At 41.0% G+C, this 12,928-nt stretch overlaps 1 protein-coding gene across 2 annotated transcripts in view; it reads left to right on the forward strand.

Annotated features, from left to right (window-relative positions):
- Window positions 1-12,928, forward strand: part of CALCR (calcitonin receptor) — a 170,188-nt gene that overhangs the window by 92,699 nt on the left and 64,561 nt on the right. The window contains exon 2 of one of the 2 annotated variants that reach the window (XM_074892318.1): window positions 7,137-7,224. In XM_074892318.1, the coding sequence (XP_074748419.1) occupies window positions 7,153-7,224 (72 nt within the window). In that variant the 5' untranslated portion in view covers window positions 7,137-7,152. The remainder of the gene's footprint in view (window positions 1-7,136; window positions 7,225-12,928) is intronic. The other variant, XM_074892326.1, reaches the window with a different exon arrangement.

Raw genomic sequence — 12,928 nt, forward strand, 5'->3', positions numbered from 1 at the left:
TGTTGCTTCTTTCACCACAAAAGCACCAAAGTCAATTTTCTTTTAATTTCAATTCCACAACATCTTAAACTGATCTATATGAGGATAGATGTACTGTTGTTACTCGCCATCTCCTTAAACTAAGTATTTCTACCCCCTTCCTTTTACCACTGCTTGTATCACCAGAGCCTGCGGTAAGTTCAGAGAGTTACAGAGGCAGAAAAACTTGTTACTTAGGTACTCCAGGGCTCAATTTCTGCTGGGGTAGCTGTCTGGGCCACATCTTCACAACACAAACACAGGGGAGGGCTGGAAACATGTGACTGAGGCACAGTACACCAAAAAGCAAGAGGCATGTTATTTATTGCAGCAGTAAATGCTTACTATTTATATTTAAAGAAGAATTCTACAATATTCTTTTCTTCTCTTTTTTCTTTTAAACAAAGGTGTTTTTTCCTGGGATAACTTCATGTCCAGCTTAAACCAGAAACACATTCCTAAGATTACAAAATAGGGTCACATACACATTGTTCAGACAACTATTCCTGGCTAAAACAGAATGATTTTACCATTTCAGAGAAATGCATGTTGCACAGGTACAGGGAGTCCTGTAGAGGCTAAACTCCAGAAGTGCTTGGAATGCCTCTCTTCAAATACTCCTGTTAACACCTTGAGCTAAAATACTTCATGTTTTACACCTCTCTAGAGTGCTTTTTAAAAAAGGTAAAAACTAAAGCTTTTGAAAGAAATTACCCAATCCAGTATTTGTAAATATTTCAAACTTTGGCGGCCAACAAATCCCCTGAAATATTTTGCTAGTCCCTTCCTGAAATATTCTTTGCTTTTACTTGCTTTTAAACATCATAAAACCCCTTGGCCAAGAGCCAACAGGGGGATTAGAGATGGATTCCTAAGTACTGAAAAAGTAGTAATTTTCTTGGTCACTACTATGTGGTAGGAATCACCTCCCAATAATAGCCTTTAGAGAATGAAAAAATACCATACCCAGATCTACATATAATACGAACGGGATTCATTTAACTTCAGGGACCTAGAAGTTAGGTGCTGGTGCTGAGCTATCTACCTCAGCTCCCCTCCTAGGTAGTGGAAACCTCTCAAGGGCCCTTCACCCCAGGTGCCCCCGACAGGTGGAAGGAATCGGATCCTCTAACTCCTTTAATGCTTTACTGTCTCTTATTTCATAAGAAGGTTCATTGTTTTCTGAAAACCTTCTGGATAATTTGGCTTGCATATTATTAGAGTCCCAGGTAAATAATTCTCATTCAAAGCACATTTCTTGTATTTTTTGTTCTTTCAAAGTGTACTTATCTCTGTCGTATTACCCAATCTAACAACCATCTCCAGTTTTCTCTGTAGTGTGTATGATCACATTGGCTGCTTGGATATGTAGTAGGGAGGCTTTTCAAAACTTTGTGATTACGTTAAAAGTATACAGACAAGTCTGTAGCTACTTCCATTTCTTTCTATTTTTGTCCAGTTTAGTGCAAAGGATTTGGTTAAAGAGAAGCCTGAGCTAAAACAGCCCCTTCTTGTTGACAGGTTTTCAATGAGAAGGTGAATCATGAAACATTGCAGCTCCCATGTAATCCAAATGAATTGATAAAGTAGATTTATTTGGTCACTTGATCTGTGTAGCTCTGTAAATTGCCTATTTGCCCTGTCCAATACTTTCAGTTTGTTAACACAGCACACACTTGGCTCTGCCAGATGCAGTTCACTGTCTCCACCAGGCAAGCTAATGGAAATTAATGGTGATCTGCTTGAGTAACAACTGAGTAGTCATCACACAACTGAGCACTTGACTCCCTGATAGTGAAATTATCTCCAAGACTACCAAAAGGAAGGAAGTAAGATCCAGCAAGTGACCTAGATGCCTGCAATTTTCATGTAGCAATGCCTTTAGGTGCCTGACACCTGAAATTGAGAATTTGGAACCTGTATTTCTCAGGAGATTTTCATATGAAAACTTTGTGACTGTTAAACAAAAGATCAAGGAACTGTGTAGAGGTAACCAATAGGGAATACAGAATTACAAGACACTAGATATGTCTTCTGCCTTGCCTCATCTTCCTGGACACTTGACTAGAGGCTGTAGGGAGGTACGTCTCTCCACCTGGTACTGGCAGTCACCAACTTTCTGGCACATTAGGAAGAACTGAGCAGAGCTCATCATTTCCCTTGGAAATACGGTCGACAGGAGATCCTGGTGCCAGTTAAACTATTTGCAGACCATTGCAGGCTAATGGCTAGAATATGTGCTTGGGAAATAGGAGCGTCTGACTCTATTCCCTTTTCATGCATGGGGATGACACCCATCACATTTTCCCTTCCTGAAGGGGCTATAGCTACAATGCTGGTCTGCGCAGAACCTGGGATTATAGAACTGTGATGTACAGCTCACTCCTGGCCCAAAGCAGCAGCCTAAATTAGGAACCCAGGGGTGGAATGTCCAGCTGGAAATGAGGGGACAATTTTAATATTTTCCCCCAGACTATCTGCACATTTGGCAATGCAAACAGACCTGCAACCTCCTTCTTGGATCCAAATTCCCTAAACACTCAGCAGCAAGGTCTGGTGGCTTGCCCATGTCTTACCTTTGCCCTGTGTTTCCCACTCCAGTGTTAACGCAGGCCAAACAAGTTGGTGCCCTTCTGTGCTGAGTAACAAGTCACTCCCTAGGAGGGTCTGCAAGTCTCTCTTCTAGTTAAGAAATCCTAGACATCCTGGGATTGGAGGTGGTTATGCAGCTATTTACCCTGAGAAAACTGCATGGGGTAGAAAGGAAGCCCTATAAGGAACTTGCAGCCAAACAAGGAGCTAGCAAGTGAATTTTCCGTTTCTGGGGTTTTCCAACAGAGAAAGAGATATTTTTGTGTCACACTTCTGTAATTAACCACAACCCCCACAAGTCCTGTTTTGTGCAGTTAAAACAATTTCTTCCTCCGAAGGTATGTCAGCACTATTGTGAAAGATGACATTGCAGAATTATCAGAGCAGAATAATAAAATGAGAAGTTTTTTCTGGTTCTTCTGAAAAAGCCTTTCTTTCTTATTTCTTCAGACCTTGGCAAAGAAATGCTCTATCCCCTCTTCTGAATCGTCCCCTTCATACACTCCTTTCTGACTAATTTTGACTCCCCGTGTTGGCCTTGTGCAAATGACTGTGCAGGGAGGGTTGTCCCACCTTCTGGGTAACCCGATGGTGATTGTAATTGAAGCCCTGTTCAGCTTAGTACTACAGCTGTAGAAATCGGGACAGAGCCAAAAGAGACATCATTACTAAGTAGGATGCTGTGCTCATCCTCAGATGAGCTGCAGGGCTAATCCCAAGGTGTCAATGGTATTACTATAATAGCTGAAGCAGGAGGAATATCTTAGCACATAATGAGCTATGCTACATTTACAAAGAAAGAAAGAACAATATTCTAGTTTAAAAAACAGACAGGGATGTCATATGTAACTATTACAAGCAACAGAGTGTGAAGAATTAGTACAATCATGGAAAAGTACTGGGCTTTAGCAATGTGCTTATTATTAATCACTAAAGCTGGATGTTCTAAAATTTAAATGCATGAAGCACATTATATTAACATGGAGCAAGGACATTGTTGGACTTACAGAAAAGGGTAAATAGTGTAGAAACAGGAATCAGGACAGCACCTAAAACCTGCTTGAGAACTTCAACAAATTAAACAAATTTTGGGATCATTGTAAACTGTATTAAATCCCCATAATAATCATTCTTGTATTAGGTCCAGTGATCCCAAGAACTATCAGTACATTATCTATAATTACTGTTGTTTATTGTAATAATCATCACCTCAGAAAAACCTCGTGTACACATTGAAACATCTGCAATGAAGAGCCATCTAAAATGCCTATGCATAACACAGCTTGAAAGATTAGAATTTACGGTTCCTCCATCTGTAATGGTAAAAAACATGTATTCTATTTTAAAAGCGTGTAGCTGAAAACTAATTTCCTGACCTGCTTCATAGTGTGGCCCTATAGTGTGGCTGCGGAGGTCGCACAAGCCAGGTGGTAATAAGCAGCCAGAAGGCAGCAAGGAGAAACTGCTTTCGCGGGTACTGTCATGAAGCCGATGTGTGGTTGAGTCGTGGTGTGAGTATGTGCTGGGGACCACCCTCATTTCTGATTTCTCCCCGTGTTCCTGGTAGCACAGCTCCAGTGCAACTATGATCTCCATGAGGCTGCTCTGGGCTGTCCACCCTCCTTTCAGCTGCAAGCAAGCTGTCCATGGGCAGTAGTGTCAGTTGGTATAAAAAAATTATAGTTTAGCACAAAAGACCCGAAACCCAGGGCACTTGAGTGTACTGCTTTGCACATCCCAGCTTGCCTGTCATGTCACACATGAACCTGAATCACTGGAGAAGGGGGCAAAGCCATGGAGATGCTGCTCTCTACCTCTGTCCAGAGGCTAACAGAGTCCATCTCTTGGGGCTTCCTTTATCTGAGTCTTTCTGCCTCCCTGTTGTTTCTGCCCTGCCCATTGGCCAACACTTTTTACCTGCATGTACCCTTTCATTTCAATGCAATCATCATTCTTGATCCAATACTGATGCTAACCCAAGTGTGCTGTAGTGTTACGGGCCATTCTTCTGGTTAAAGTAGAGAAAAGCCACTTCTTAGTCAGGGGTCTTATACTTCGATTGTTAAAATATTGTTGTTCAACAGTGTTGAAATTGTTGTCACTGGAAAAGAGGAAGAAAAAAGAGGTTCTGGATTTTATGTAGCATGTCAGCCATTCCTGTGGTTAGAGATGGCTAGAAGATGACTAGAAATATCAAGACTATATAAGATTTAGCGTGGGAAATAATTCTTACTCATTTACTCGTATGTAGTATCATATGGCACTGTCATCACAGCTAACAGAGGAGAAAATAATGTGTTAAAGATTTTGCAGATGGCTTTTTTTTAATTAGGAGAGACAGGAGCAAGAAACATTTTAAATAGCTCTTTCAGTACATAATAACAAATGTTCACAAAATCTCACGAGTATAAGATTTACCTGCAGCTACAGCTATAACACAACATAGTTCTGCAAGCACTCCCAGCACGCAGTACAGGAAAAGTAGATGTATCGGAGGTAACTTCAGCTGCTATTGATTTTGCTTATGTTTTCTAGGTCACAATATTGTGTTGATCTCTGTCCCATTTGTGGAAAGTGTTGTGTATTTTAAAACTCTTGACAGTTTGTAAGGCAAAGTCCTTTCTTTGCCTGCTTTTTACCAAATCCCTATAGATGCGGCAGAATTAATGAGGCTAGCAAGAAGAGTAGAGGCACCAACCAGACTGGCTTTACACCACACTACAGAACGCTTTACAGTACAGTGTGTAACTGTATGAACACTATATTCATGCTTGTGTGTCTGCTCATTGCATAGCTGACCAACACCTATTATTTGTATCTTCATGAATCTTTCTAGCAGTTTTGAACAAACACACACTGCAGTGAATAGTCTGAAGAATATGCAGACAATTGCAGCATTTTCCTCTGATTTACCTGTCCAATTTTTGCTTTGAGTTGTCTACCATTGCTGATCAAATACAAATATGTGGCTGACAGCGTAATCACATATTATTTCTATGTCATTTACCTGTCCTGTTACCTCTGTCACACCAGAATGATTCTGGCAAGGCTCAGGCAGTAATAAGGCTACTCCTTATCAGAGGCAAATCCTTTCAACCCTCTTTTCCATCACTTTGTGTTGTATGTAATCTCAGTGACACATGACTGCAACTCTCCCATTTGGATCTGGTAGGAGATTACATCCACATGTGCTACACTGAACTGGAAGTGCCACACCTTTATTACATTTGAGATTACATATTTCTGCTTTAGATGAGGTTAGTTACAACTGATCTCATATTTTCCTTCCACTTTAGAAATGAATGGCCTTCCAGATCATTTCAAGATGAGAAAAGCTGTTGCAGTGCTGTTGCAGAGATGAATGTTACACAAGTGATTGTTTTGCTCACTACTTAGTCAAGCAGACTAAACATCCAAGTCCGTGTGCCTTTTTCCCATTAAATTTGTGTCTTTCAGATATGTACGGTGCTCACAGGATTGTTTGCCTGGGTAGAAAACACCTCACTTAGTTTTTAAACTGTCTGAAAAATAAAGATGTGTGAGTGCTCACTGTCTTTCTTACTGTGGCGGAAGGTGATCTATAGGCATGTTGCTCAGCCCATGCACCACTAGTGGTCCATGAGACGCCAGAAGGCACTGGGTCTTGACAAAATCCATGTTCCCCACTCTAATGCAGAAGTTCCATTTTTATAAAACCAAAACCGATGTGTTAATGCAAAGAGCTTTGCTTGCTTGAACTCCCACAACTGTGAAGCAATATGATGATGCATGGTGGCCCCTGGATAGTTTTTCCAGAAGGCGAGATGAGTGTTGATTTAGGAAAAAAAAGAAAACCCAAAAGCTGCTGAGCCAGTTCCCTCCAAGCCTGTGGAGTCGTGTTCATGCTCTGCCTCTCCAGTACTTTGTGCAGCTGAAACAGTCATTCTTGATGCCTGAGGGCTGCACTGCCTTGTGTCTATCCACAGTTTAGCCAAGCTGACTGCATTAGGGAGCATGTAATCCCACAGTGGTGTTCCCAGTTTCTCTCTCTTTTCCTGTCACACTTGCTTGTTCACCTAGCTAGAGGTTACCCAACTTCTGGTTTTCTCTAGCCCATAAATATGCCTTTTGAGCTGCCATTATGCTTATCTGTGAACCAGATCTTTCTGGGGTTTTCAGGTTGGTTTTAAAATATCCAGATTATTCATAGGTCTGCAGCCATATGTCTAGGTTAGAAGCAGCTGAATCAGGACAACCAATGTAGCTTCAGCTGGCAAAGACACAAAGCTTAACCCAGATCTGCTGCTGGTGACATAGTAACATGGATCTGTACCCCAGATCAGCTGAACTCACCACCAGAGATCCACAGAGGAGACCAAATTAAAAACATACCGGCCTCCAGTGAAATCAGACATGATCACATGCAAGGCTGGGGGCGCACACACACAGAGTCCAAAGTCTAGAAAGATGCTCATACACAAAGACAAGGAATTTATCTTGACAGATAAAGTCTAATACTGCTTTTGTTTTTGTTGTTTAATTCCCAGAAGGGTCAGCTGCAACATGTCTCTCCAGGAAGATTCCACAATGAAAACGACAGTCCACACTTGCTTCTTACTGATCATCCTTCTAATTGTAAGTATGAGAAAACTGAACTGCTCGTGACACCTGCCAAATTTAAACTTGTGGTGATGTTTAGAAAAATGAGTACTGAGTTATATTTGTTATATTGCACAGGTGGAGGAATGAGTTCCCTTACTGATAAATTTCAAAATAAGGTTAATGAAGTTTCTAAATAAGATATCTCATAAAAGTTTGAACTTGAAACCATTGGGTTTTGGTAAGACAGAACTGCAAGTCAGAAAAAGGTAATGCATGTGATTTTTCATTTCTGTGTTTTACAGGCTACAACATATCAGTGACATGGAAACTTAATCTGTTTGAAAACTCCCTTAACTTTGTTGTGTGAGACTTAGACTGACTTCAGTAATTGTGGATTTTCACTGTTTATAGTTACTCTGCTATTAGGAAAGCAACTGAAATGAAAAATAACACTATAAAGTTCACTGAACAGTATTCAGTTCAAATGGTATTTTCAACTGTTTAATATGAATATAACAGTTTATTCAATGTATGCACCATGGCTGAGTAACTGTTGTCCTAAATATGTAGTAACTTCATTTCTACCTGACTAAATACCTCTCATGTAAGTTGAATGCTTTCTCTTATTTCTGCTTGTGAAACCTGAAATTGTTAGCAATTATCATAAAATAGGAGACATTACAGATTGTCAGAACTGAGACTACTGCCCAGAGCCTCAGTTACAGAACAGTCAGAATATGTCTGAATGATCTTACTGGGAACAAGCACCTCTGTACCTTGGTGTGATATGAGTAACTTGCATGCTGGATGCCACCTTATTCCCCATCTAACTATTTATCTCTGTGTTCCTGAAGAAAACTTTGATTCTTATTCTTCTTGGGTTTTGTTGGTTAGCTCCTCACACCCCTCTGCTTCTCATGTTCTCTTCCAACACCTGAATATGGAACATTTGTGCACGTCCCCCCATCAGCTCCCATCCTTTCTGGCTATAAATTGTAGAAATGGGGCTAGAAGACATGTTGGGGAACAGTAGAGACTGCTCTCCCTGGTTTGTTGATTGGGTTGTGTCCCTCCTCTTCTCTCAGCCTAGCATAACTTGCCCATGGAGCTGTTTGCCACTTAAATTTATACGGGTAAAACAGAGGGAAGGAAAGCAGCCAACAGTAAGAGAATGATGAATAGAAGAAGGTAAAAAGAAAACAATTAAATGAGATCGTGGAGAACCCAGGAGAACAGCAAAGAACACCTACTTTGGTAAAATACTGAATTCATAGTTCGGGATTAGGACCCTCAACCAAAGAAGAGCTGGAGAGCTGGATAAAGAACAAAGGAGAGTTAATGCATTTCTGCTAACTTTGTCTCAAAACAATTTCTCCAGAATAAGTTAATGATCTGAGGAATAATCCCTGTGCTTGGCAGAATTCTTCTGCCTTGAGGTATATTGGAGTATTCTGGTGTTTGTGAGCTTCTGTGGCTGTTCCACATAGCCCTGCAAGGGATGCACGTAGCAATGCACTGGCTGAGAAATCACGCATGGTCAGAGATGTCTCTAACAAAATGGTCTGATAGAGACCAGCTTCCTTCTGGGTTTGAATCCCAGCTGGTCTGCACAGCCCGACAGGGGCCTTGGCAAAAAACAGTGATTCTTCCTGTAACAAGCCAGTGCCAACTGAAGGAGCAGTTCCAGATTATTTTTCTTCCCCAGTCTAGTGACAGGACTGTAAATATTCTGATAACTAAAATTGTCAACAGCATTTCTGAGCATCTGATTCATAGGTCAGTGCTGATCCTTGCCCCATTGTCCACAAATCTTTTAAATCTCTCACCCATGATAGCATGTGTGCAATGTTAGTTCTGCGCTCATTCCTTCAGTACTCCAGGACTAGGATTTCTTTAAGAAATTCTGCAGTGAGATCTGCATCCCCTTCCTTTTAGATATCTTTGCACCAGAGGGCTCTCCAACTTCCAACCTCAATGGATAACTTAAGCACAAGTTTCCTTACATTTTCACTGTTCCAATCTCTATATTCCTTCCTTCCTTCCCCACCGCAGTGGCCATACTGTGATCTACTTAGACACCTCCTAGATTAATTTATCTTCTAGTAAGGGAGAAGCCACAGTCATAGAAGTAGAACAAGCTTTGTTCCCTTAATGACATTTGCCAGAACACTGCTGTTAGATCAAATATGAAAAATACACGTCATCAGTCATTTTTCCAAAAATTTTTGACCTGTAGCTGATAGAAAATGTTAATTTTTTTGCATTTTATTTGTGGTCTGTAACAAGGAAAGGGTGTCTTTCTTTCTCTTCCAAAAAGACTGTTCCCACTCTGTTGGTTTTTCTAATCACTTCTTGATTCCCAGAGCCATGAACCCCTGGGACTTACATGTCATCCACTGTCTGAGTTTGAGGAAGATATAGTAATTAAAGTGATTTGTGACACAGGGGTGATCTCTCATTCCTGTTCTCTAACTCACCCCCCAAACCATCCTCCAGATCTTTCTTCTTTGATGACTTTGATGGTTTACTGTCATCCTCTCGTCTGTGTCCGGCATTCCCAGCTGGTGACTGCAAGCTGTTGCAAAGCAACACAACCTTTTGAGGTCCTTGCTTTCTCCTCTGGGCTCCAGGCTCTCTGCTTATGCCATTTGTCACACTGTAGGTGCCAGCCCCCTTGCGGTGGTCACCACTATTGAGAAGGGCATGATTTTACCTGAAATCTCTTTTCTTTGTGTAGCTGTGATTCCCTAACACACTCAGTGTTGGAGCACTCTCTGTTCTGTATACAGTCTCAGTGCTTTGCAGAAGACTTCCTCAGATTCATCCCATATCTCTTCTTGAATGTTTTGTCATAGACCATAGTTACATGGTGTCCATAGACACCCTCTCCCCACAGTCTCCTTTAGACTTGTCACCAAGGAGTTTTGGTACCTTCCAATAGAAGTCATCTCTCTTACATATGTCATTTTTTGCATAGAATGCATAACACTTTACTCTTCTGTGTACAGGTCCATAATAACTCACCTTTGCCAAACAAAAACTAAAGCACCAATTGCTCCAAAACCTTATTTAGAAATAAAACTAACTCCTTATTGTCTTCTTTGATGGCTTCCCTTGCTTTTGGATACATAATAATGCATCACCAGATAGTCCTCTACGATTCAAAGTGAATTCCATTAAATTTAACTGTTCCTTATTTCTTAGTTCACTTTATTCCTGATGCTCTCTAGTTTTTGGTAATTATTGAGAGCCACAGAATGTAACTGAGATCTGTTTTCTCAAGTACATGAGCCCCTGTGTACTGGAGCAATTAGTTCATCTCCTCAGTGCACATTTCTTTCCACAAGAAAGATGGAACATCTGCACAGTGTGTCCAGGGGCATCAAACTGCAGAGAATGAGGAGGAGGAAACAAGCTTGGGTCTCTTTCCTGTGTGACGGATCAATTTTGCAGGACGTTGAGAAAAGACAGTTCTATTCTCTGCATGATTTTGTCAAGTAAGAATTGTCATCTAGTGCCTACAAATGGTAGTTTGGTCTTATCCTGTAAATGAGGATTGTTGGAGTAGTTCTCACATATTCCAATTTTTTTGTCCTGACAAACCACAAAGTGCACAGAAAGGACAAAATGGATGGTCCAGCTGAAGACCACACTATCATTCAATTAGGTCCATTAGACCAAGATTGTATTTTAAAATAAGTTCATTTTGAGTAAAAAACAAATTGTACAAGTTCATTAAGTTCAAATCTGTCAAATTGTTACCAAGCTTCAGTCCCTAAGCTATACAGAGTCTGGTACATTGTGTCAGCTCCTGAAAGGCCTGTGAATAATTCCCATTCACAAAACATGGAAAATTAAGTACGTGAAAGCCTAAATGTAATTTCTGGTAACTGCACAAACTGGTGTGTTTTGAAACACAGTTGTGATAGTGCAAGTCTCCAGAAGCCTATTAGTAAAATGTTTGCCACTATGATGAGGGCACTGCTCATGGTGTACCTATTTCATCCTCGCAGCTAGGAATGTAATATGCACTGGTGGGGCAGTGTGGTCATGTGCCCCCGGGCTCCTGCCACCTGACCAGCTCACCATGAGTCTCTAAAACCCGTGTTCGTGTGGGTACTGTAAGCACAAACCTTTTCCTGCTCAGTCAGCGGCTCTTCCAGCATCTGGTCCAGAGCAGGTCCCACCCTTTGGTGGGCCAGAAGAGCTGCTGAAGATCTGTCACATCCTCCTTCGGCATGCTTCATCAGAGACTTGCTTGCTGTCTGGTATCACTGGAAGCTCAGAGGATTCACCATCCTCGGATGATGAGATCCCCCAGGGTCTCATTACCTGAGACCATGGCTTTGAAAGCTGTTGGTCTGTAGTGCACATTTCCCTTTGTAACTATGGGTTGCTTCAAGCTGCAAGGAAGTGGACTTGCAAGTTCTGGAGCCCTTCTCACACGAGGAAAACTCAGGAAAGCAAGCTGTTGCTGATGTAAGGCGGTGAGAATTAGTGTGAGAATTTGAGACTCGAGCTGCTCACAGTTTCCCAAGAGGGAGAGGAATGCGGTATTCTGTTCTATTCACCCAGTCTCAGGGGTGACCAGGACTTTTTGTCTCCATCTTTGCTTTTTAAAAAACCAAGAATGTTGCTATGCAGCTGATTGCCCTAAAGAGGTCTCTCACAAGATGATAATCAGAGCTGCAAGCAAAAACCCATGAAGTAGTCTGCAGTCTTCCTTTAAGCCCACAGTTTGCATCAGGTTACTCTGGGAGTAAAGCTTCCTTCTGTGAGCAAATCCTGCTGCAATGGAAAAGAACTGTAAGGTTCATGAGTTGCTTTTCATTAAAAGTGCCTTGTCTTCACCTACTGTAGCTGATAATCTCGTGCTTGTTTAAACAGCTGCCAAAATCTGCAATGTAAGTCACATGGGATCCTACTGTGATTTCCATCCTCCTTAACAGCAATTGAGTATGGGAAAATTTTAACATTCAGTGGCTAAGTAAAACATGTCATGCTGAGGTATTTCCCCAAAGAAATGGTCTGCTGTTTCCTAGCGCATTTGTGATGGATAAGAAATTATTCTTATGTTCACTGAGTACCATGCACTAATGACCTTCCTAAGGCATCAGTCATTTTCTTCCCTGTCCTAACACTAGCAGCTGTGAAAAGTAGTTCAAACATAATCAAAGCATGAGAGGGGCTCTGCAACCAGTCTAAATCATGCTGAGTTCTCGCTCAAAGATACGATGTATTGAAGGACAGGAGTTTAGTGACTCACAAAGTGGTGATTACACATAGCAGTTTTAAAAGATTTGTACCAAATGAATGTTTGAGCTATCGAAATCAATAACAAACACTTAGAGCATCCAGAATTTTAAATATATTTTGACTGAGCTTAACAATAAATGTTGCAAAATTACTGTATTTAGTGGAAGGAGGGAAAAAACAAAAGCAAAGAAAGCTGCAAATACCTTCTTTTCCTAAATGTTATGTATAGTCAACAGTTAGTATACTTCAAGCTCCTTGATGGTGGAAGAAAAATATTTGGGGATGCTTGTTCATCATGTCCAATGTTTTGTGGAAAAAAAAGAAGGAAATTTATGCTTGCTTTATCTGGACTCTGTCTTGCAGAAATGGACACAGTCTTGCACAAGTTAATAGCAGGTGTCTGTCTTACAGAAACCCGGGCACTATTTGTTCATTTCAATATAGTTTAATAATGAAGCCAAATTGCTTTCTCTAGATTCCT

This window comes from Strix uralensis, chromosome 1 (assembly GCF_047716275.1).
Source record: "Strix uralensis isolate ZFMK-TIS-50842 chromosome 1, bStrUra1, whole genome shotgun sequence".
Lineage (NCBI taxonomy): Eukaryota > Metazoa > Chordata > Aves > Strigiformes > Strigidae > Strix > Strix uralensis.